The sequence below is a fragment of the Pongo pygmaeus genome, chromosome 7 (genome assembly GCF_028885625.2).
Source record: "Pongo pygmaeus isolate AG05252 chromosome 7, NHGRI_mPonPyg2-v2.0_pri, whole genome shotgun sequence".
Lineage (NCBI taxonomy): Eukaryota > Metazoa > Chordata > Mammalia > Primates > Hominidae > Pongo > Pongo pygmaeus.
In genome coordinates this window covers 157,316,021-157,339,568 of record NC_072380.2, presented here as the reverse complement: position 1 = coordinate 157,339,568, position 23,548 = coordinate 157,316,021, and the positions used below count along the sequence as shown (strand labels likewise).

At 64.8% G+C, this 23,548-nt stretch overlaps 3 protein-coding genes across 3 annotated transcripts; all 3 read left to right on the top strand.

The window, feature by feature from the left end:
• Window positions 1-1,788: 1,788 nt before the first annotated feature.
• SCRT1 (scratch family transcriptional repressor 1) lies at window positions 1,789-7,881 on the top strand. The gene is made up of 2 exons (XM_054499301.2): window positions 1,789-2,418; window positions 4,353-7,881. The coding sequence occupies exons 1-2, from the start codon at window positions 2,304-2,306 to the stop codon at window positions 5,282-5,284; spliced, it is 1,047 nt and encodes a 348-aa protein (XP_054355276.1). The 5' UTR covers window positions 1,789-2,303; the 3' UTR covers window positions 5,285-7,881.
• Window positions 7,882-11,291: 3,410 nt separating this feature from the next.
• Window positions 11,292-22,036, top strand: DGAT1 (diacylglycerol O-acyltransferase 1). Its single transcript, XM_054499286.2, has 17 exons — window positions 11,292-11,741; window positions 16,775-16,862; window positions 19,163-19,203; window positions 19,311-19,396; window positions 19,480-19,532; window positions 19,683-19,788; window positions 19,887-19,988; window positions 20,080-20,154; window positions 20,232-20,335; window positions 20,427-20,465; window positions 20,537-20,578; window positions 20,661-20,705; window positions 20,804-20,916; window positions 20,997-21,062; window positions 21,213-21,300; window positions 21,408-21,470; window positions 21,618-22,036. The coding sequence occupies exons 1-17, from the start codon at window positions 11,542-11,544 to the stop codon at window positions 21,771-21,773; spliced, it is 1,467 nt and encodes a 488-aa protein (XP_054355261.1). The 5' UTR covers window positions 11,292-11,541; the 3' UTR covers window positions 21,774-22,036.
• A 747-nt stretch (window positions 22,037-22,783) lies between these two features.
• On the top strand, window positions 22,784-23,541 carry LOC129042147 (uncharacterized; the record flags this gene model as incomplete). Its single annotated transcript, XM_054497697.1, is given in 3 exon segments — window positions 22,784-23,032; window positions 23,035-23,361; window positions 23,364-23,541. Coding segments are annotated over 3 exon segments (618 nt in total), but the record flags the coding sequence as incomplete, so codon positions are not given.
• Between the last annotated feature and the right edge of the window lie 7 nt (window positions 23,542-23,548).

Sequence of the window (23,548 nt, the reverse complement as noted above, 5' to 3'; positions counted from 1 at the left end):
CAATCAAAATGTTAATTGGCCCCGCGCCTCCGGCTGTGCCTTGGCCCGGCCCCCTCCTGGGAGGGAGCCAGGACCCGCGCGGCGCGGCCGAGGGGGATCCCGCCCCCGCCCCCACCGCGAGCCTAGCCGGCTGCCGCTTGGAGATAAGGGGGCGGCCGCGCCCCGCCCCCACCCCTCGGGAGCGCCTGCCACGCAAGATGAATGTCCCGCCGCTGCCGGGGCCGGGGCGGCTGGCACAAAGCGGATCCGTGGTCTCCGCCGCGCCCCCCGCGCGGGCGGGCCGGGTCACACCCACCCGGGCTCGGCGCGGGGCCGGGCGACCGGGGGCGGGGCGCTGAGCTCAGCAAGTGCAGCGCGCCCCCGCAGGCCGTCTTTCCCGGGGCCCGCCCGCCGCGCGCTCCCAGCCTCTGTCCGCGGGTCCGCCCCGCGCAAGGTCACTGTGCGCCGCAACGAGCGCGCTCCAGTATCGCACGCGCTCCTGGCACACCCGCGCCCGGACGCTCCCCGGGGCCGCCCCCGCGACCTTGGTCCCCAGCGGCAGCGGGGCGCGTGGGAGCGCGCTCGGAGCCCGTAGACCCGGACCACCGGGCGGGGCGGGTGAGGGGACAATGGCGGCGCCAGGCCCTAATTGGGGACAGAGGCACCCGCGCGCGGCCATTGTGCGGCCCGGAGCCCCGGAGCCCCCGCGCCCGGCGCCCCGCCATTGGCCGCTGAGCCTGACGTCATGGGGGCTGCAAACGCTGGGCGGGCGGCCGAGGAAAGGGTTATCCGCCTGGTTGCGGGGCTGCCGTGGGGAGCTGCAGCCGCGCGGAAGGGCGGAAAACCCCCAAAGCAGCAGAATTTCTGGAGCAGGGTCGTGGCAGCCCCTTTCCAGCTCCACACCCGGCTCGCAGCGACGCCGCTGCGCCGCACACCCGCCCAAGGGGAGAGAGGCGGGGGCGGGTAGGCCCCTCCAGCGTGCACGGGGTCAGCCGGGGTGACCGAGCGGCGGGAGCCACTGCGGCACGGGTCGCGCGCGCTGCGCTTTCGCTGCCTCAGCACTCGCTCCTTCGGCTCCCGCCTCCCCCGCCCCCGCAGATCCCGCGCCCCAGGCCCCGAGCGAGGCAGGCGGGACTGGGGTCCTCCCTGCGTTCCTCCCCAGAAGACCCCGAGTCCGGGGCGCGTGGATCCCAGGCCTGGCTCCATTTCTCCCCACACGCCCGACAATGCTGCTGGCCGCAGGGCCGCGGTTCCCCGAGCCGCGCGGGGGAATTCCCCACTCGCGCAGGCTGAGGCATCCCCGGGACCCCTCCCAGGAGATTCAGGCCGGGGCTCGGCCCAGCGCAGCCATTTCTGCCGGCCTCTCCCCCACCTCCCTCCCCCTCCCCCAGCTCCTGGGCTTTAAAAGCCAGAGGCTGGGCCGGGCCGCAGGCAGAGGCGGCTGCGGGCTCTGGAGGCCGGGCCCAGGAGCAGTCCGAGCGCCGAGCCCCGCCCCCGGAGCCCCTGTCCCTCCCTCCCTCCCTCCCTCGGCCCGCCCTCCCTGCGTACCCCTCCCCCCAGGACCCCCGCCCCCCGCCCGCCGCCGCCGCCGCCGCCGCCGCCGCCGTCGCCACTGCCTCTCGCTCCGGCTGCAGAACAATAAAGCAAGCCTCCCAGAGACCCCCGCCGAGGACCCCTGCCCGGCGGCCAAACCCCCGCGGACCGCCCCTCTCCGCCCGCGCCGGTTGAGCGCGCCCGGGCGCTGGCCGCGGTGCTGCCCAGGCCGGCGCTGGCCGCGGTGCTGAAGCTGCCGGCGCTGCCGCTGCCGCCGCGTTCTCCGGGCCCGGCGCCGCCGCCCCCGGGGGCATGGGGGGCCGCTGACTGAGGCTCCGCCGCGGCGGCGGGGGGGGGAGGGGAAGGGGGCCACCGAGCCGGGCCAGCCCTGCACCCACTCGCAGCCTCCAGGCCCGGGACGGAGCCGCTCCCCCCCTCTCCGCCCCCCCAGCCTCCTCCCCCGCCTGTCCAGGGGCGGCACTGCGGGCTGGGAAGCCGGGACCAGAGGAGGGAAGGAAGGAAGAGGAGAGGAGAGGAGAGAAGGAAGGAAGGATTGAAGGAAGGAAGGAAGGAAGGATTGAAGGAAGGAGGAAGAAGAGAGATCCGGAGGGGCAACGGAGGAGACGCAGGGCAGCAAGGAGAGAGGACACCACTCGCGCGGCAGCATCCAAAGGCCAGAGTGAGGACCAGTGCTGCCTCCGCCGCTCCTCGGATGGTGACGGGGCCCTGCCGCCGCAGCCCCCCCAAGCCCCGGCTCCGCAGGCCCACAGCGCCGGAGCCCCGCAGGAATCATGCCCAGGTCCTTCCTGGTCAAGAAGGTCAAACTTGACGCGTTCTCTTCGGCCGACCTGGAGAGCGCCTACGGACGCGCCCGCAGCGACCTCGGCGCGCCACTGCACGATAAAGGTGAGCGCTGGTCTGAGACCAGGGCGCGGGGCCTGGGGCTTTGCTGGAAGCGGTGGAGAGCCAGAGTGTGGGGGTGGAAGGCAGGGCCCGGGGAAACAGACTGAAGGGAACCAGAAAAGGCAAGAGTCTGTGGCTGGAGCCTGGACAGCAGAGGGGAGGAAGGGGAACACAGAGGCCAAGGCTGGGCAGGGAGAGTGTCGACGTTGGAGAGAGGGTGGGGAAGAGGATCAGGAATTGAGGTACCCGAACGCACACATGGACCCACACCCTGACCCATCCTGGGACAGACACAGCCGCATGGACGCTGCCATGACGGGACCCAGCCATGCCGGCACACACAGACCTACACTCAAGAGACCAGGGCCGCCTCGCCACCCTCTCCTCTTCCTTGGCTGCACCAGGACACCTGCTAGGGTTAGCTAGGGAATGCAGGGAGCTCCAGGGAGTAGGCAGGGGGTCCAATAGGGCCGCCCACCTGTCAGAGCAGAGGGCCAGCAGAGGCAGCAGCACTCTCTTCCCTGAAGCCTGGGTCAGGGAGAGGAAACAGGGAGGAGGCTGTGAGCAAGGGACGCCCAAGGTGTGGGAGGCAGGGGGAGGCTCTTTGTGTAAGGGTGCCCGAGTTCAAGGACAACTGTCAGCATGCAGGAGAGGGGGACGGGAGTGCCAGCAGCATGGGGTGGCAGAGCGAGTGTGACCTGCAGGAGTGTGAGCCTGTGTGGGTCCATGTGACTGTGTGTGGCCATGTGACCGTGTGCGCTTGTGTGTGACCCTGTGTGTGTGTGTGCTCGCCTGTGTGCCACTACATGGGACCATGTGACTCCGAGGCCACTGTGCACCATGTGACTGAGAGTGTGTCCGGGGTGACTGCATGTGTGACCCTGCGTGAGTGAGGAGGTGGTGAGTTCGGCACATCAGCATGCAGCCCACCCTGTGAGGGCACACAAGGGCTGATGATGCTGGGAGACTGGGTGTAGCCCTGAAGGAGCCAGAGCATCGCGAGGGGCGTGCATTTGTGACTTTGAGGTTATGAGGTCCATCTTGTGCCTGGGGAGCAACTGCAGCTACCGGTATAAGTGATGCCCTCCTGCAGCTCCTCCCTGTGAAAGTGGACGCCCTGGCCCTCTCTGCACTGTTCAGGGGCTTGGGAAGGCCCTGAAAGGGGTTAGGGTGTGAGCAGGAGAGGGCAATGTTGAACACGGTAGGACCCAAGGGTGCAGGATGGTGAGAGGGAGTTGGGGAGAGAAGCAGAGTGCGTGGAGGAGCAGTGAGGGCAGGGTCAAGTCCAGTGGGTGGCAGGAGAGCTGAGGGAGGTGCTGGTGAGGCCGGAGGGAACTGGGGGAGGGAGACGTCTTCAGGGCTTGTTGGAGGAACCAGAAGGCCAGAGGGGGTCAACATCCAAATGGAGCGCACGTTCTGCAGGTCAGGGGGAGAGCCGGCCAGGACCCCGGAGAGGCGGGACAGACGGGGTCCCTGGGCCGGCAGTCCTGGCTTTGTGCGCCGCGGGTCTGCAGTGTGTTGCATAATCAGGGAAAACTGCTGAAGTGGGGAGAACCCGAGGGGGAGGGGAGGGTGGGTGGGGGAGGAGGGAGAGGGAAGCGCCGCCCCTCCCCCCTGACCTTGAGGCTCCGCGGAAGGGGGGCAGCCGCGCCCGAAGACGCGCCTCTCTCCTCCTCTCTGCGAGGGTGGGGCGGCGGGGGCGGAGCCTGGCCCGGCCCTGTCTCATCCTCTCCTCCCCTCTCTTCCCCTCCCTGCTGTCTCCATCCTCCCTGCCCCGCGGTCCCTCGGCCCCCTCTCCTTTGTCCTCCTTCCTGTTCGCTTCTCTCCCGGACCCGGGTCTCCCGGTCCGCGTCTGCTGTCTCCTGCCCCCCCACCCCCCGTGTGTGTCCTGCCGCCGCCCCATTCCCTTCCCGCTGTCCGTCCGCCTCGGCCCGCAGGGTACCTCAGCGACTACGTGGGGCCCTCGTCCGTCTACGATGGCGACGCCGAGGCTGCGCTGCTCAAAGGGCCGTCGCCGGAGCCCATGTACGCAGCAGCTGTGCGTGGAGAGCTGGGTCCGGCGGCTGCAGGGTCTGCGCCGCCGCCCACCCCGCGCCCGGAGCTGGCCACCGCTGCGGGCGGCTACATCAATGGTGACGCGGCCGTCAGCGAGGGCTACGCGGCCGACGCCTTCTTCATCACCGACGGGCGCTCGCGGCGTAAGGCTTCCAGTGCCGGCGCTGCCGCCGCTCCCTCCACAGCCTCGGCGGCGGCCCCCGACGGCGACGCCGGAGGCGGGGGCGGGGCGGGCGGGCGCAGCTTGGGATCCGGGCCGGGGGGCCGGGGCGGCACGCGCGCGGGGGCAGGCACCGAGGCGCGCGCGGGGCCAGGGGCCGCAGGTGCTGGCGGCCGGCACGCGTGCGGCGAGTGCGGCAAAACATACGCCACGTCGTCGAACCTGAGCCGCCACAAGCAGACCCACCGCAGCCTGGACAGCCAGCTGGCGCGGCGCTGCCCGACGTGCGGCAAGGTGTACGTGTCCATGCCGGCCATGGCCATGCACCTGCTCACGCACGACCTGCGCCACAAGTGCGGCGTGTGCGGCAAAGCCTTCTCGCGGCCCTGGCTGCTGCAGGGCCACATGCGCTCGCACACCGGCGAGAAACCCTTCGGCTGCGCGCACTGCGGCAAGGCCTTCGCCGACCGCTCCAACCTGCGCGCGCACATGCAGACGCATTCGGCCTTCAAGCACTTCCAGTGCAAGCGCTGCAAGAAGAGCTTCGCGCTCAAGTCCTATCTCAACAAGCACTACGAGTCGGCCTGCTTCAAGGGCGGCGCCGGAGGCCCCGCGGCTCCTGCGCCGCCACAGCTCAGCCCTGTGCAGGCCTAGGGCGGCGGGGCCTCCCACAGCCAGGTCGGCTCTCAGCAATACGGCCCCCCAGGGAAGTCTTCGCTGGCGTCCGGGTGGAGGGGCCGGAGGGCGGGCCCCTCCTCACAGCAATAGGGGGAGGGGGGCCCGGTCCCACCCCGCCCCGCCCGCCAGGGGCCTTGCCGGCCCCTTCAAGCAATAGGGTCCCGAGGGGAGACCCACCCCGAGCCCCCTCCCCTCCCCTCCAGGGTGCCCCCGGCTTTCTCCCAGCAATAGGGTCGACGAGACCTAGAACCGAGCCTCATCTCCGAGTTGGGTCTCTGAAGACGGGGGTGAGGTGAGGTAGGGAGCGCCCTCCTTCTCCCGCCTCTGCGCCCTTGGATCGCGTCGCAGGGACTCAGGTCTTCCCCACCCCTTCCCAAGCCTTCTAGCGCAGGGCCTGCGGCCCAGACGTCCAGGGAGCCGGCCCCTCCCCGGCAGCAGGCCGGGGCGGAGCAGGAGCGGGCGGGCCTGCAGGGACGCCCCTGCCTCGCAGTCTTCGCGGAACTCCCGGGAGTGTTAGACGCGTTGTGGGTCGGGGAGAAGGGCGGACGGCGGCACTCCCTCCCTCGGGTTGCTTCTGGGGCCTCAGTCGGAGCCGCCCTCCTACCCTCGCCTCGCATCCTCTGCCAAATCCGAATTCTTCCAGCCCAGCTTCCCGGGCTCTGTCCTCCATATCGAATAATAATGACACATATCGAATCGCATGGACTTATCCGACCTCCTCAGACCCCGCTTCCGCCCTGCCCCGGGCCCCCACCCCCCCGTACCCCAGGCATTCGTGTTGGAGGACGGATTCCCGGGGCCGGCAGGCAGGCCTGGGCGCTGCCCTCTACACACCTCTGTCTTCGCTTTGCGGGTAAAGCCCCCTGGGGGGGTTGCGGACGCGTCGGGTTTCTTTCTTTCTGTATTTGTACGTTTTATTTATGAACGGATTGCACTCGGGTCAGGGAGGGGGCGCTGAACCCCCAGCTTGCCCGCCGACGCCGGGGGCTTGGGATGTCCGGGATTACTTTCCACGCCCCGAGGCCCGCCCCTAGCTGGGAGCCTCTAGGGAGCCTCAGGCCCCGCCTCTCCGAGGCAGGCCCCTCCCCTGAGACCCAGGCCCCGCCCCCGCTCGGTTGCCAACTTTCGCCCGTCTATGCCAAAGCCTCGGCGGCGACCCAGCCCCAAGGGCCCGCCCCATTGGCCGCCGCCTTTGTGACGTCACTGCATGCAGCCCCACCCCTCCTCCCGATCCTACCCGGGGCTGCCCGCTCCCCCTCCCTCTTAGGTAGTCCGAAGCCGACTATAGAGCAATAATGCGCACTGCATGCGAAGCTGCCGCCGCCTCTAGAGTTACTGAGAATCAGGTATCCCCTCGCCCTACCCACCCCATAGGCCCCTAGATCAGGGACGCTGCGCGGGGCCGGCCGCGCAGACTTTCTCCCCACCCCTCCCCGACCCCCACGGCAGAGCCCGGCGGCTGTAATGGTTCCATGGGCGGGGGTGGGGTGGTTGCACCCAAGACCTCTCCTTCAGTCATTAATCATTCACTGATCGTTCATTGAGCACCTACTATGTACCAGGCCAATTGCTGAGTCCGCCAGGAGCGCAGCCACCTGCTGGGAGGTGTGTTTGCAGGACAGGGGTCCAACCGGCTTGGGTGGGCCAGGGAAGAACGGCAGATGCAGAGAGACCAGGTCCCTGGGCTCAGATGCCCCCCACACTCCTCCCCATCTCAACCAGTCCCTGCTGGGTACAACTGGGCTCTACCTTTGAGTTAAGCCTTTTGGCTCCAGCTGAGGGGGACAGATCCAGGGATCCTGGGCCCCCACACAGGTGGCCACTTCTCTGATCCTCTGGCCAACACGCATCTGCCATGTCCAGCCAGGGGCAGAGCCATGGCTGGAGAAGAAGGTGCCAGCTGTTGCCTATGGTGTGGACAGCCTCACCCCCAGCAGCAAGCGTGGCTGCCCCCACAGGGATGACCCGCCGCTCTGCACAGCAGTGCCCACATCCAAACACCCTACACAACCAGGTGTGGTGCCTGCACAGCTCCCAAGCTGGGGCCTGCCCACCTGTGCCGCATGCACACGCACACACAGGCGCCCCCACCTCACCCCACCCCATACTCCTGTCTACCTACCTAAGGAGAAAGCTGGAGGGCTGTGGGCCCGTCAGGGTCTCCTGCTTCCCCCTACACCCCGCCGCCGTGGAAAGCCATGGGCCCCCTCCCGCCCCCATAACTAAGCAGCACAATAACCGACTTAGCGAATTCAGGTAGAAGGAACGTTTAGGTAGCACCTATTTTGTACTGATTCTACAAGTAGGGCCCGAGGTGCGGGGGCCCTCGGGTGGGGGCTGCGGCCGCCGGCCCGCCCGCCCCCACCCCCGCCTGTGCCCCGCCGCCTTGTACATATTCCCACCCGGAATAGGCCGGGATTTTTACTCGGGCCGTGCCCCTCTTCCGCCCCCATTTGGGGCCAGGCCGGCCGGACAGACGGACGGACGGACAGACCTCCTTCCTAAGCACAATAGCACCAGCTCCCTGGAGCACCGCACCTCCACAAGGAGAATAAATGCCACTCTTGATAGAATTTGGAGTGTCGGGCTGATGTGTCCTGGGCTGGGACCACGCTGTTGGGTGGCTGGGAGGGTCTTCCCAGTCTGGCAGTACCTCAGAGGCTGGTGCTGCAAGGGTCAGCCTGAGGCCTTTCACAAGACGGCCCTCTTCTTCCACTGGGGAGGGCAGGCTTGGCAGGCCCAACCACAGGAGCAGCAAGTCTGAAGGCAAAGTAGTTGGCATTTCCCCTGGGGTAGGTGGATCTGCTCTGCACCAGGAACAGGAGCACTAAGGGGCTCCAGTCTAAAGTCAGGCTGAGTGGGCAGGGTAGATATAGTAGGAGCTGCCGTTCCCCAGCCTGGGTGCCTTCACTCTTCTCTCCCTGAAGGAGCTTTACGCTGTGACGGAAAGCCTGACAGCCACCTCAAGCCCTCTGAGATGCTGTTGCAGGAAATGGGGACAGTGGAGAGTTTGAGGTCTGGCCCTTTTCCTGTGGCCTGCTGCCCACATTCTGACCCCCAGGCGTCCCAGATGTGCCCCCCCAGTGTCTGCGGATGCCTCCATGGATAGCTGGGTTGGACCGGTTCCAGGGAGGAGGTGCCCAGGGGGCAGAGAGGCTTCTGCAACCATCGCCCAAGGGCTCTAGACAGAGTGAGTAGTGGAGGAGATAAGGGACAGGGACCCTTTGCCCAGCAATGTCCCCTGGTAACCAGGTAGGCAGGCATGAGTTGAGAGGCCCAAAGTCTACGGGCACATACATTCAAACCAGGTCAGTCCTAGGTCGAGGGCCAGCAAAGCTGCCCACACCCTGGCAGGGACAGGGGACAGACCTGCCCAGACTCCACTGCAGTGGAGAGCAGGGGAACCAGGTCTGCAGCATGTCATGGCCTGTGTGCCTGGCACTGGGAGGGGCTGTGGTGCAGGTGGATGCTCTCTTTGGGAGAGCACTACCAGCAATGACAATGGCAGGCAGCAATGGCGGGGAGGAAGGCTCCTAGCCTCACTCCTTCCGAAGGACTCCAACAGCGAGTGGCTGTTTCCAGCAATGACAATGGCAGACAGCAATGGCCGGGACGAAGGCTCCTAGCCTCACTCCTTCTGAAGGACTCCAACAGCGAGTGGCTGTTTCTACTTCTCCAGGATTCTGATGCGTACAGTGGGTAGAAGGATGGAGGTGGCCTCCCTGAGGCCTGGGATGAGCTTGACCCCCCAGTTCCTCCCAGCCACGAACACAACCTTCCCTCTGAATGAGTGGCATGGGCCACAGACCACCACTGGCTGTGAACTCTCCTGGGACCCTTGCTTCTCACAGGCCTTCTTGACCCACCCATGGCCCCCTAGGCCCTGGGGTCAGCCTGAGGCCCCAACCCACTTCCGGCCCTTTATTCCACTAGCCCTGGAAGGCAACTTGCTTCAGGCTTGGGCCCCCTCATTTGTTGCTGCCCCCAGCAGGGTGATATGCATCATGCTTTCCTCGATGACCCAGCCATACACACCCTTGTCCCCAACCAACCTCACCTACCCTGACCATTCCCCTCACCCTAGATCCCAGGGTACAGGGCCTGCCTGGCCACAGAGTGTGTCTGCCAGCGACTGCAATCAACAAATGAATATTCTAGGAGACTGGGTAGGAGATGGGGCTGGTCCTGACCGACCAAGGCCCATGTGTGAGGGGCTCTGGGGTCCAGTGAGGGCGGCCCCACTCAGCAGGCTACACAAAGGGCATCTGCCACGTAACTCCAGCCTGCCTGATATCTGGCTGGCAGCAACCCACAGTGGCCTGTGGTGACAAGAATATGTCACCGGGGGGCAACCAAGGGGGCAGCCCTGCTGGCCACTGTTGGTGGAGATGGTGGAAGAGGACAGAGCTCAGAGGGGAAGCTGTGACCAGCCCACAGGAGAGGACCCCACCTCAGGAGGAGCACCTGTTTGCTTCCAGAGAAGCGCTGCTTGCCCCTGCTCACCCCAGAGGAATGAAGGTGTTTCTAGAGTCAGAGTCCTCAGTGAACCCTGGCATCCTGAGATCCAGGATGTTCTCACTCCATGGTCTGTACAATATGCACACCAAGCCAAGGTGGGCCGCAACTGTGGCTGTTACAGTTGATTAGTTGCTTCATTTAACATAAAAGATGTCTGGGGCAGCGGCTCATACTTGTAATCCCAGCACCTTCAGAGGCCGAGGTGGGAGGATTGCGTGAGGCCAGCAGTTCAAGACCAGCCTGGGCAGAATAGCGAGACCCCCGTCTTTAGAAAAAATAACAGACCAGGCGCAGTGGCTTGCGCCTATAATCCCAGCACTTTGGGAGGCCGAGGTGGGCGGATCACGAGGTCAGGAGATCGAGACCAGCCTGGCCAATATGGTGAAAGCCCGTCTCTATTAAAAACACAAAAATTAGCTGGGCGTGGTGGCACACGCCTGTAGTTCCGGCTACTTGGGAGGCTGAGGCAGGAGAATCGCTTGAACCCAGGAGGCAGAGGTTGCAGTGAGACGAGATCGCGCTACTGCACTCCAGCCTGGCGACAGAGCGAGACTCTGCCTCAAAAAAAGATAAAAGAAAACAACAAAAAACAACAGGGCGCTTGCACAGGCCGTGCAAGTGCACAGAAGCCTCTTGAGTCCCGGCGATCCAGCGGCCCAGACTTCTGACATCCTGGAGAGGCTGGCCCACGTTGGAAACTGGGAGGCCCTGAGAGTTGAGGGACGTGGAGCTACTTGTGGAGGGAGTGGGTGGGCCGAGAAGACACCACCAAGGGGCCTGCGCCCTTGCCCTCGCCCTCCTCTCACCGGGCTCTGCAGGCGGGGAGGTGGAGAGCCTGGGAGTCGCGTGCAAGGCAGGCGTCCCGGTGACGCAGGGCCTGGTGCATTTCTCCAGCTTGGTCTTCTGACCTGGCCCTTGTCTGACGCCCCCCTAAGGCGAAGAAAAGCAGGTTCCTGCCGGGGTAACCAGAGGGCTCGCGGAGCACAAGCGCGCCAGGGACGTTACTGTAAGCTGCGCGCGCAGAAACCAACGCGCTGGGTGGCGGGCGACGCGAGCCGCCGCGGACACCGGCCCGGGCAGCTGGACCGTGGCGCACTAGGCGCTTCCTAAATGATCGCCCCGAGTGACTCGCCGAGACCCCGCGTGTACACAAGTGGGACGAGGGGCGGGCGCACAGCGGCCAGGAAGCCGGGACCCAGCGCACCCCTCAGCGGACCATCCCGCTCCGTGGGGCGAGACAGGACCCCGGGACCACGCGGGGGAGATGCGAGGTCCGTTCCCGCTGCGCGCACTTGCGGCCCGCAGCCCGTGGAGCGACCACGGCTCCCAGGGTACTCCGCGCCGGTGCGTCCGCGACGACTACGACTCCCAGGGTGCTCTGCGCCGGCGCTCCCGCGGCGACTACGACTCCCAGGGTGCTCTGCGCCCCGTCAGCCTCTCCAGGCCCCGCCTCAGGTCGGCCGCGGACTACAAATGGATGTGAGAGGCGGCCATCCATTAGTTAGCGGCTCCGGAGCGACGCGGCCGTTGTCCTTGAGGCCGACGGGCCCGACGCGGGCGGGTCGAACGCGCCGGTGGGGCGGGCATCCGGGCTACGGCGGCCGGCAGGGGGCGGTGGAGGCCGTTGTCGAGGGCCTGGAGGTGGGGCCGCGCGCCTCGGGCGCTACGAACCCGGCGGGCCTAAGCTTGGCTGCGGCCAGGTGCTGGCTGAGGCCATGGGCGACCGCGGCGGCTCCCGGCGCCGGAGGACAGGGTCGCGGCCCTCGAGCCACGGCGGCGGCGGGCCTGCGGCGGCGGAAGAGGAGGTACGGGACGCCGCTGCGGGCCCCGACGTGGGAGCCGCGGGAGACGCGCCAGCCCCGGCCCCCAACAAGGACGGAGACGCCGGCGTAGGCAGCGGCCACTGGGAGCTGAGGTAGCGGAGCGCCTGACCCCCTGACCTCTGACCCAAGGGCCCCGCGACTTTCCGGGGTTGGCCGAAGTGCGAGCTCCGAGTCCGAGAACATGGGCCCTGGGCTAAGCGGGGATTGGTCTGCCCTATGGGCCCTGTGGGGAAACTGAGGCTTGGCGGGGAGAGTCTCCTGACAAGGTCACTGGGTAGGGGCTCTGGAGCTGGCCTTGGCCAGGCAGAGGGGAGCCGGCAGGTGTCCCGCATTCAGATCCTCTTGGGTCTGTGCATCCTCAGGGGCTCCTGAGGAGCTTTTCGAGGGGCGGGCTGGTGGGGGCCCGGCCCTGGACAGTGTCCCCTTATCTGGAAGGAGTCAGATAAGATCTGGGCAGTTTGTGGTGATGGGTTCCTTCTTGGTGCTATGAGCGGTGCCTTGCGGGTAGGAAAGGCTCCCAGAGGAGGGCTGGCCTGCCAGGAAGGGGGCCAGAGGAGCCCAGGCCTGTCCGAGGACAGGGGAATCAGCAGCTGCCCCGGACAAGGGGCAGTGTAAGAGGCGTTCTTGTCCTTGCAGACCCTCCTGAGAGAGGCTGCGTGGCCCATTCATTTCTCCAGTGGTTAGGCTGGCCTGGAGCCCTGCTGATGTTGCCAGAACCAGCGTCTGTTGTAGGGATAGAGAGTTGGGTTCTGTGTTGGGACTTCCATCCTCCAGGTGGGGAGTGGGGTATGGGGGTGGTGGACACACTTGCAGGCGTGTGCCCTGCTCAGCTGGATGACTGACAGAGAGGGGTGGAGGGAGAGAACCATGGCCAATGGGAAGGACTTGGCCAGCCTGGGCATTGGCTTCCTCCTCCAAGCTGGCCTTGAGCAATCCCCTTGCCACCCTCCATCCCCCCTTTATGGCCTTTACCCTAGCCCAGGGGCCCTCAGGGGCTTTGTTTTAGAGGGCAGCTGAGGGCCTAGAGGTTATCAAGGCGGAAGTGGGCTTATTTTGGACATGTAGTTGCCAATGATTTGCTCTCTCAGTGAGCAAGAGCGGAGCTTTCCTTCACGGGGCACCATGGGGAGGGGGTCGGGGGAGGGCAGGCACTGTCGTGGCCCTCAGGGTGCTCAGTTCATCTGGGAGATAAGATAACCTCAGCAAGAGTCAGGCATGGAGCAATGTGGACAAAGGTCGGGCACGGAGCCCATGAAGGCGCCGTGGGGAGGAGGGTGGCCCTCCTGAGAGGGGTGCTTGCCTGCTGTGGGCCTGGGGTGTTGGTGAGGGAGGCTGGCCTAGGCACCTCCTGCCTGAAAAGGGGGTGTGGCTCCTGGAGTTACTCTCTTTCCAGGAGGCAGGGGGATGGCTACATGACCTGTGGAGGACATGGGAATTGAGATTTCTTTTTTTTTCTTTTTTTTTTTGAGACTAGTTTTGCTCTTGTTGCCCAGGCTGGAGTAAGATGGCACAGTCTTGGCTCACTGCAACCTCTGCCTCCCAGGTTCAAGTGATTCTCCTGCCTCAGCCTCCAGAGTAGCTGGGATTTCAGGCGCCCACCACACCCGGCTAATTTTGTATTTTTAGTAGAGATGAGGTTTCTCCATGTTGGTCAGGCTGGTCTCGAACTCCTGAACTCAGGTGATCCACCTGCCTTGGCCTCCCAAAGTGCTGGGATTACAGGTGTGACCCACCGCGCCCGGCCGGGAATTGAGATTTTTTTTAGTGTGAGATGAGGGTAGTCCCAGCTTTGGGCCAAGCTGCCACCCGGGGGTAGGCAGGGGAGAGCAGTCACCTTCCTGCTTTGCAAACCAGCAAGACTTTCCTGTACTTCTGCTGGTGTGGGATGGGTGCAGAGCTCGTGGGAGAGGCCTGGTGAGTCCCTGTCCCTGCCATTGAGGTCAGGTCTTCTTGGGAAGAGGGGCAGTAGATGGCAGAGGTGAGGCCTTCCTGGGGCTGGAGGCTGAGACCGAAAGTCTGTCTGCTCCTGGGTCTCCAGGACTTGCAGGCCATGTGCGCTTGTCCCTCAGACCTAGGGATGCAGCAGGGCTCGGGGCCCACTGGCTGTGGACACTGGACTCTTCTCCCTGCTGTCTGGGTCAGGCCTTGCTCTGCCTGCCCTCCTGGGACTTGGCCTCTAGTGCACCCCCTTGTCAGCCTCACAGCCTCCCCTCCCTCCAGCTTCCTGCTGCTCTTGGCCCAGCCCAGCCTTTCCTCTCCCGCTTCCTCATTACTTCTTGAGCTCGTGCCTCCTCCCCTCACGGCCACTTCCTGCTCACCTAGGGCTGGGCTCTGGGTGTGAGCTCCTTTCTTCCGGCCCCGTGGCAAGGTGAGGCTGTGAGGCAGGCAGGAGAGGGCACCCCTTTCGGCTCTGCCTGTGGCTCGCTCCTGCCAGGCTCTTTGCACACACCCACCAGCCCTCTGCTCACAGGCACCCCAGTTGGGGCCATCCGGTTTCTGGCTTCTCCAGGGTGTTTTGTCCCTGAGGTGTCCTCTCTGACTCTCCCTTTCTCTCTCCAGCAGGGCCTGCGAGGTGCAGGGAGCCTGCCCCAACCATCTTGAACCCAGGCCCAGCCCAGAGGCCACAGTGGAGGAGGCGGCAGCGAGCAGAGCTGGACTCTGCCCCCTCCTCATTGTGCTTGGCCCTGGAGCTGCACTGTGTGCGCCCCAAGTGTGGGACTCACTGGGACCTGTGCATTTGGACACACTTTGAACCTGGAGACAGGGTGGCGGGTGGGCATGTGCCAAGGTCTCAATGTTGCTGTGACACTGAGAGGATCCTGCTGGATGGGTGGGCCTGGGGGCTGCAGGAGGGAGGGCAGGCTGCTCCGAGTCTTCTTGGACTAGGGAGTGGGTGTAGGGACAGCTGGAAGGTGCAGAGGCTTGGGCAGACCCTCCAGTCGGTGAGAGGGTGATAAAGGTGCTCTGGGCACAGGGGCAGATCCCGCCTCCCCATGCCGCTCCATGCAGCCTGCCCTCTAGCCCACAAGCCGCTGGCTGCACTGGCTGCTTGGAGCTCTGTGGGTACTGGTGGACCCGGCTTCCTCCTCATGGGGGCCTGTGAGGGGTAGGGGTAGCGCAGTGGGGGTGCTGCCTTCGGGTGGGGCCGGTCAGGCCTGTGAAGGGCCTGAGGCAAGGCTGTGGCTGGGTTGAGGAAGGCCTTGGAAGCCTGTCAAGGGGCCCCTGAGAAAGCTTGTGTAGGATTGTCTGCAGTGAGCTTTGGGAAGCACCGCCCTTTCCCAACTCCGTTTTCACCTTGGAGATGGGCACGGATAAAGCCAGCATGCTGTCCTTGGTGGCTCAAGGGGGCAGGGGTCACACTGTTGTGAAACAGCTGTTGTTGGCAGGTTGTGGCACAAGAAGGCCAACCCTGAGGCTTGGGATGGTTCTGTTGAAAACAAATGGGCTTGAACTTGGGGAAGAGGGGGCAGTGGAGAGGCCCCCAGACAGACAGCCCAGGGAGGCTGCTGGGCAGTTGGGCCTCGTGCCCCTGCTCCCGTCATGGTGCTGGGGCTCTGGCGGTGTCCACACCCAGCCTCCTGGTTGTGGGCAGGCAGTGAGTGGAGTAGGCTGGGGAGATGAGCCAAGGGCCGTGGTCAGTTGGGAAGGCAGCTGCCAACTTGGGGAGGAGGGAGGCTCAGGTGGAGACCACAGCCTCACTACATGGCCCAAGATGGACCTGGTGGGTGGACGCAGGATGCTTAGGCTGGAGCTGGGAGAGGCAGGGGCTGGGTGAAGCTGCCTGCCCCTGTGTTCCAGTCTAGATGGGCAGAGGGAAAGGTGTGAGCATCCTCCCTGGCTGGGGGTCTTGGGGGCTAGTGTAGACTTGTCCAGGAACTGTGTAGGTGTAGACGGGGCAGGTGTTGCACCAGCCTTGGTCTTGGGGGGCAAAGGTTGGGCTTGTTGGCATTGCCTCTCTGCCTCCCTGGCCCTTTGCCTCCTGGGCAGGGCTGTCTGACTGCTGACCCCAATCCTAGCCAGCTTGCCTTGGGTGCCCTGAGGGCGTCTGCCTCATGGGGCTCCTGCCATCGCTCTCAGGCCCACTCTCCCTGCCTAGGGGCTCTGAGGGGCAGATGTGCGTGTGTGGGAGGGAAAGGGAGGCTCTGGCCTCTCCTCTTACAAAGTTGAGGACTTGCTCAATGCTGTGTGTGGTGTCCTGGTGGCACGGCAGATGGGGGGTGAGGCGGGCTTGCAGCTAGTGTATATGAGCCAGCACTGCTTCCTAGGACGTGTGGGGACTGGCCAAGCTCCTGCTGTCCTTGTCCTAGCTATATGGCAGTCCCTCTATTGGGCTGGGTGCCCTCTTCCACCTGTGCAGTATGCTGAGGACCAGGCAGGGTCTGCCTGTGCCCCTCCAGCGCTGGTTGGGAGATCATAGGTGGGCGCCTGCCTCTGTTGGAAGCCTCTCGGCCAGCAGGCACCTAGTCCCCGGTGGGTTCCTTTCAGCCCCCTCAGCCTGGGCTGGAACACATCACAAACAAGTGGAGGCTACACCGGCACACGAGGGCTGGATCCCTGCCTCTGGGAAAGTGCATGTCAGGCTGGTGTGTGGCTGGCACTTGGCCTGCCTTTGCCAGTTTGAGCCTGCACATCCAAGTGTGGGGACCCCTTGGCTCCCGGGTGCTGGGATAGGCCAACTGAATAGGGTGGACTCAACACTCACCACTTGGTCCCCGCAGTGCTGGGCATTGCCCCCTGTTCCATCCCCAGGTTGGACCCTGCTTGTGGCCCCAGTGCTAGTCCACAGCCAGAGTGCATGGCAGTGGCCAGAGGCCTCTGGAGAGTGAGGCCTGGAGTGTCCAAGCTCCATGTAGGTCCAGTCCGGGCAGGGCCAGCTGAGCTTGCTTCTGACCCTGACGTGCTCTTCCCACTGCCTGGAGGTGCAGGCTCTGGGGGTCCTGAGAGCTTTGCCCACTGTAGGTCTTGAGGCCACAGTGTGGCTCTGACTGGCTTCTCCTCCTGGTTGTAAATAAGGAGTGGGGCCTGAGGGCAGACGAGGACACTGGGGTGGGGGCCTGGATCCTGCGGGGGCGGCCCTGCCCTGCTGGTGCCCACTCAGGGGGTGCTTGTGTTGTGCTCTTGTCAGGTGCCATCGCCTGCAGGATTCTTTGTTCAGCTCTGACAGTGGCTTCAGCAACTACCGTGGCATCCTGAACTGGTGTGTGGTGATGCTGGTGAGTGGGATGTGGTGTCGGGAGCAGATCTAGGTCCAGGTGGGGCTCTGCCCCAGGCTGGCCTTTGCCTGAGAACAGGCTCTGCCACCCAGGGTGTCGGGGCTGGAGCCCCTGTGGGCTGGGGTGTGTGGAGCAGGCTGCACCTCTATGTGGCCGCCAGCACTGGACTGTTGGGGAGGGGAGTGGCAGTGGCTGCCCCTGCTGTGGTCACTTGGGCGCCCATGTACCACATACTTGCTGCTTCCCATTGGATCCCAGGAGAGCCCTGCAGATGTGGTGTGGGCGTGGGGAGGCCGAACAGTGCCTGGCTGGAGCCTGTGTGTTGTGAGCTGGGCCTGAGGGGTGCAGGGCCTCCATGGAGGGCAGGGTGGAGGGGTCTTGCCCTGGGCTGGTGGGAGAGTGGACTGCATGCTCTGTGGACACAAGGCCTCTCTGGCAGGGGATGTGAGAAGAGCTTCCTGTGCTATGCCACATGGCCTGTGTGGGTATGGAGCCCTGCAGGCCTGGCCACCACTCTGCATTCCTCCTGGCCCCTTTCCTCAGCTGTGGGTCCTAGGAGCCCCCCAGGAAGGTGATTAGATGGAGCCCTGTGCCACGTCCACGGCCTGCTGCCTCTGGGCCTGGTTCCCACTGGTACTTCGTGGGGTGAGGCTGCCAGCCCCACCCCAGAAACAGTTGGAGTCTAGGGCTCAAAGGGGCATCTGCAGGGCAGGTTGGGGACAAGGGCTATCTGGGCCCAGCCTCCCCCACTCAGGGCTGATGTGGCTCGAGGCCTTTGACCTTCACCCAGGTGTGTCTGTCTCTGGCCTTGGGTGCTGCTCCTGTGGCTACCCACGTGGAAGGGGCTCCACGCACATCCACATCCCCCACCGCCCATGGTCCTAGGTTCCCTGGGGGTGGCCAGCTGTGGAGGCCCACGAGTCCTGGTGGCTGAGAAGCTGGCCAGGCAGGAGGACAGTGGGCCCAGCGCCAGCCCAGCACTCAGGAGACACAGGCCATTCCTGGCCCAGGCTGGGCCTTGTGCAGCCCAGCACTCAGGAGACGCAGCCCATTCCTGGTCCAGGCTGGGCCTTGTCCAGCCCAGGCAGCACTGTGTGTTCTCCCCAACCCCTTGGGCCTGCCTGGCCCTTTGGCCCAGCCCTGAAGCCTTTTCCCTGCTTTGGCTCCCCCATGCCCCCACCCCGGGCACGTGTCCTGCTCTGGGCTGCTTGTTGCATTCCTTCTGTGGCCTGGGCCTGGAGGTGGGTACCGTCCATTGGCAGCTTTGGCGCCTGCCTGCTGGCAGCCCTCAGGAGAGGCCGGTGACAGTGTGGGCCACATGTGTCCGTGCAGAAGGCCTGCGTGTCAGCCCTACGGCCGGGGGAGGCAGGGCAGTAGCCCTTGTGTCTCTGAAGCAGTCTTCTCTCTCATGAAGCCTTCCCTGATCATCCAGGCAAGAGACCCTCAGTGTTCCCTTTGCCAGCGACCCTCTTCCCCAGCACCAGTTCACTGCCGCATGAGGCCTGAGCTCTGGGTGGTCAGCCAGGTCTGTGGCATTGGGGCCCAGCTCATGGAGGTGTTGGTAGTGCTTGTAAGATGGAGGAGGTTCCTGTCCCTGCAGAGGGAGGCCAAGCACCCAACTCCAGGCTAGTCCCAGGAGCCTTTTTCCATGGGGGCTCAGTCCTGGGAAGTTGCTTTGGAGCCAAGTGTCCAAGGCTTGGAGGGCTGCAGGAAGCAGAAGAGGCAGGCGGGACACAAGCCTTGGGAAGCACTCCAGGCCCAGCCCCCCTTGTGACACAGCTGGGCACTGCTCCTGCAGAGAAAGAGTAGACGACTCCCCCTCTTCAGCCTGAGCCACCAGTAGGGACCGGTTCCTTGGGGCTCAGCCGTGGGCAGGCCTCCCTGGGCAGGCCTGTAGTCTGGGGCTGTCTCTGTGGTGTGGTTGGCTGTGGGAGCCTTGGGTCCCTCACTGGCTCGGCTCAGCAGGAGGGATGTGAGCAGCTCAGCAGCTGGTTTTTCTGCTCCTGAAGACCCAGGCGTCTGGCAGGGTTGGTTGGTCTGGCCGGTTGGTTCCCTCCATGCGGGACCCTCTGGTGTGATGGGGACAGGGAGGGACTTCCCCTTACCCAGCACTGGTGTTGACTGAGGTAGGTGCTGAGTCTCGGAGCTTGGCATGGAGACCAGACAGGGCTGGGTCTGCAAGCCTGAGGCTGCCGCCCTGAGCTTGGGCTGGGATGTGCCCAGAGGTGTTGGGAGGATCTGGGGTGAGTACCCTGTGGCCAGGACTAAAGGGGCTGCACCCTCCTGTCCATCCCTCGCAGATCTTGAGCAATGCCCGGTTATTTCTGGAGAACCTCATCAAGTGAGTGCCTTTGCCAGGTCCCACCCCTGCCCCACCCATGGCCTGTCCAGGCCCCGCCCCACAGCCCCACCTGCCACCCACTCAGGCCCCCATCCCTCCACCCCCAGGTATGGCATCCTGGTGGACCCCATCCAGGTGGTTTCTCTGTTCCTGAAGGATCCCTATAGCTGGCCCGCCCCATGCCTGGTTATTGGTGAGCTGGGCTCTGAGGAGGGCCTCGGGTGGGGATCAGGCTGACGTGGCCCTCAACCTGCCTCTTGGTGCTTCTGTCCACAGCGGCCAATGTCTTTGCTGTGGCTGCGTTCCAGGTTGAGAAGTGCCTGGCGGTGGTAAGCAGTGCCCCTCACCTCCGTGTGTGCTCACCCTGCTGTGTGCGCTCCCCCTGCTGTGTGCGCTCCTGGGAGGAGCTGCTCCCCAGGCCTGGCAGCCCTCCCCCAGGCAATGGGAGCCCTGGTTGAGTGCTCTGCTCCCCACTCCAGGGTGCCCTGACGGAGCAGGCGGGACTGCTGTTGCACGTGGCCAACCTGGCCGCCATTCTGTGTTTCCCAGCGACTGTGGTCTTACTGGTTGAGTCTGTCACTCCAGGTGCGCCCCCATCCCACCCTGCCTGTCTGTCTTGGGCCGGCCACGGGCATGGCCTCTGGCTGTGGCCCTGTGGAGGCCTGAGTCCACCTCTCCTGCAGTGGGCTCCCTGCTGGCGCTGATGGCGCACACCATCCTCTTCCTCAAGCTCTTCTCCTACCGCGACGTCAACTTGTGGTGCCGCAGGGCCAGGGCCAAGGCTGGTGAGGGGCTGCCGGGGGCTGGGGCTGCCCGCTGGGGGGCTGGGCAGCAGCAGGGCCCCACCACCCCCCTTCCACTCTGCTGTGCTCGTAGCCTCTGCAGGGAAGAAGGCCAGCAGTGCTGCTGCCCCGCACACCGTGAGCTACCCGGACAATCTGACCTACCGCGGTGAGGACCTCTGTGGGGCTGAGGTGCGGGGGACAGGCTGGGCCTGTTCTGGCACCAACCCCCCATTCCCATTCCAGATCTCTACTACTTCCTCTTCGCCCCCACCTTGTGCTACGAGCTCAACTTTCCCCGCTCTCCCCGCATCCGGAAGCGCTTTCTGCTGCGACGGATCCTTGAGATGGTGAGGTTGGGGGCTGGGGGCAGCCACTGGAGGCTGGGGGGCCTTCAGGCTAGCCAGGGCCTCAGCTGGCTGCTCTCTGGTTCCCCCCCAGCTGTTCTTCACCCAGCTCCAGGTGGGGCTGATCCAGCAGGTAAGTGGGGTAGGGCAGGGCTGGGTGCAGCTGGGCACGGTTGGGAGCTGACATGGTGCCCTCCTTTGCAGTGGATGGTCCCCACCATCCAGAACTCCATGAAGCCCTTCAAGGTGAGTGGCTCAGGTGCTCTTGCAGCTGGGGTGGTAAGGGAGTGACCGGGAGCATGGCTAGCTGAAGGGCTTGTTTCTGCAGGACATGGACTACTCACGCATCATCGAGCGCCTCCTGAAGCTGGCGGTGAGTGCGGACAGGTGGCGCATGCACGGGACAGGAGGGGACGGTGGCATGTGGGGGAAGGTTCTAGAACTTGGTGCCCACCCCCACCCCCCTGCCAGGTCCCCAACCACCTCATCTGGCTCATCTTCTTCTACTGGCTCTTCCACTCCTGCCTGAATGCCGTGGCTGAGCTCATGCAGTTTGGAGACCGGGAGTTCTACCGGGACTGGTGGTGAGTGGCCCTGGGGTGTCCCTGGGGGCTGGGATGGGCCATGGTGTGCTCTGATCCCCCTGTGGTCTCTTGGCCCCTAGGAACTCCGAGTCTGTCACCTACTTCTGGCAGAACTGGAACATCCCTGTGCACAAGTGGTGCATCAGGTAGGTGAGGTGTGTGTGTGTGATGTGGAACATGGCTGTGAACCTGACCCCTTTCCACACTCCCCCTCTGCAGAAACCACGTGGTGTGTGCGTGTGAATGTGGAACATGGCTGTGAACCTGAACCGCTTTCCATGCCCCCTCCTCTGCAGGCACTTCTACAAGCCCATGCTTCGACGGGGCAGCAGCAAGTGGATGGCCAGGACAGGGGTGTTCCTGGCCTCGGCCTTCTTCCACGAGGTCAGTGCTCTGTGGGGGCATCCTGCCTCATCCCTGGGCAGGGGTATGCCCACAGCAGGGACGGCTGACGCCCCACTCCCTGACATCCTCTCTCCCTCCCATCTCAGTACCTGGTGAGCGTCCCTCTGCGAATGTTCCGCCTCTGGGCGTTCACGGGCATGATGGCTCAGGTGAGCGACCCCCACGTGGCCTCTCACTTGCCCATTTACCCCGCGCCTGAACCCCTGGGCTGACCCCCCCTCCGCCATGCCCGTGGACCCTGAAGCCCCCAGCCCTGTGGTCACCATGGCCGACTGACTTGGCCCCTCATTCCCCAGATCCCACTGGCCTGGTTCGTGGGCCGCTTTTTCCAGGGCAACTATGGCAACGCAGCTGTGTGGCTGTCACTCATCATTGGACAGCCAATAGCCGTCCTCATGTACGTCCATGACTACTACGTGCTCAACTATGAGGCCCCAGCGGCACAGGCCTGAGCTGCACCTGAGGGCCTGGCTTCTCACTGCCACCTCACACCCGCTGCCAGAGCCCACCTCTCCTCCTAGGCCTCGAGTGCTGGGGATGGGCCTGGCTGCACAGCATCCTCCTCCTGTCCCAGGGAGGCCTCTCTGCCCCTATGGGGCTCTGTCCTGCACCCCGCAGGGATGGCGACAGCAGGCCAGACACAGTCTGATGCCAGCTGGGAGTCTTGCTGACCCTGCCCCGGGTCCGAGGGTGTCAATAAAGTGCTGTCCAGTGACCTCTTCAGTCTGCCAGGGGCCTGGGGCCTGGTGGGGGGTATGGCCACACCCACAAGGGTGAGTGCCAGAGCCGTGTGGATAGCTGTTCCAGGGGCCAGGAGGCCTGAGGGTCCCAGGACCTGCCGGGGAGAAGCAGCTCCACTGCAGCAGGGCGGGCATGGCCGGTAGGGGGAGTGCAAGGCCAGGCAGACGCCCCCATTCCCCACACTCCCCTACCTAGAAAAGCTCAGCTCAGGCGTCCTCTCCTGGTGCTACTCCTGCTGGGTGTGGGGGAATCAGCACTCTGGCCCTGAGTGCAGGATGGTCAACTTGCACCCACCATGCTCAGCTTCAGCTTGGGAAGAGGTCGCCCTGGGTTTGCTGGAAGTGGGCTCCAGCCAGGATGGCCCAGGGATGGGCAGTCCACAGGGCCTTTCTGGTGTGGGTCTGGTGAGCCGACGGGCTACGGTACACAATGGCTATGTCCATGGCTATTTGCCTTGGGGCAGGGCTCGGGTTGGCAGCCTCTTTCCTTCACATGGAACCTGGGCAGACAGGTGGGCTGGTGGCTCTCAGCTGCCCTCCACGAGGTTGGGGCACCCCTGATCCCTAGGCCTGCCTTGCCCTCTGCTCTTCTGGCACCAGGCTGGGCAGTGCAGACAGTGCAGCCCTGCAGCCTTCAGGACACTTTGTTCCTAGGCCCTGCAATCCACCAAGCTGGATAGATGGGGCCCCCCTTGGTGGTAGCGGGAGGTCAGGGGTAACCCCATGGCCCTGCTGCTGCCTTACCTTGCTGGGGTGACTGCTTGATTAAAGACCCCAAGACTGGACCAGGCCCTGGTGTCCCCAGACCTGCAGCTATGGCCCAACACGGCAGGTGTTTGAGGAGGCCCTGCACGGGGTCCCAGGACTGCACCGGGGGCCTCATCAGCAACCTGCTGGACTGGTGGTGTGAGGGGAGGGTAGGCTACCTTGGTGGTATCCTCCCTCTACCCCAGTGGGGGCCTGGTGGGCCCTGAGGTGGAAGGCATCTCCTTGGGCCCTGCTGAGGATGGCAGTAGTGGGTGAGCTCCTGGTTGAGGGACAGGTGTGGGGCCGACTCCTCCATCCCACATAGGCTCCTGTGCCTCTCCCCATCAGTTGGCCAATGGAGCTTGAGAACAAGCTGTTGCTGCCAGATAAAGCGGCAAAGCCTGCTCCACTGCCCACCGCAGGCCCCCTTCCCTTCCTCCACCAGGCTGAGTGGAGAACCCTAAAGCTATGGGACAGGCTCTCGTTGCCTGTGCCTACATAGGGTGCTGGCTGTGACAGGAAGACAGTGTGCCTGCCCTGCATCACCTGTCCCTGAGTGCAGACACCTTGGGAAGGGGGTTCCTGGTGGTCCTGTGACAACCAGAGACCCCCAGGGCCAAGGTGCCCACCCCTGGTCCCTCAATAAAGAACTGCGAGCAAACGCTGGTCCTGTGGAGTTGGGCAGGCATGGGGCTAGCTGCAAGCATCCGTCTTCCCCCAGGAGGCCACTGCAGCCCGGC

Coding starts and splice junctions, on each gene's coding strand:
- SCRT1 (XM_054499301.2), top strand. CDS start 2,304: ATGCCCAGGTCCTTCCTGGTCAAGAAGGTCAAACTTGACGCGTTCTCT. Junction 2,419..4,352: donor CGCGCCACTGCACGATAAAG/GTGAGCGCTGGT, acceptor CTCGGCCCGCAG/GGTACCTCAGCGACTACGTG.
- DGAT1 (XM_054499286.2), top strand. CDS start 11,542: ATGGGCGACCGCGGCGGCTCCCGGCGCCGGAGGACAGGGTCGCGGCCC. Junction 19,533..19,682: donor TTGAGAAGTGCCTGGCGGTG/GTAAGCAGTGCC, acceptor TCCCCACTCCAG/GGTGCCCTGACGGAGCAGGC. Junction 21,063..21,212: donor GTGCACAAGTGGTGCATCAG/GTAGGTGAGGTG, acceptor CCTCCTCTGCAG/GCACTTCTACAAGCCCATGC.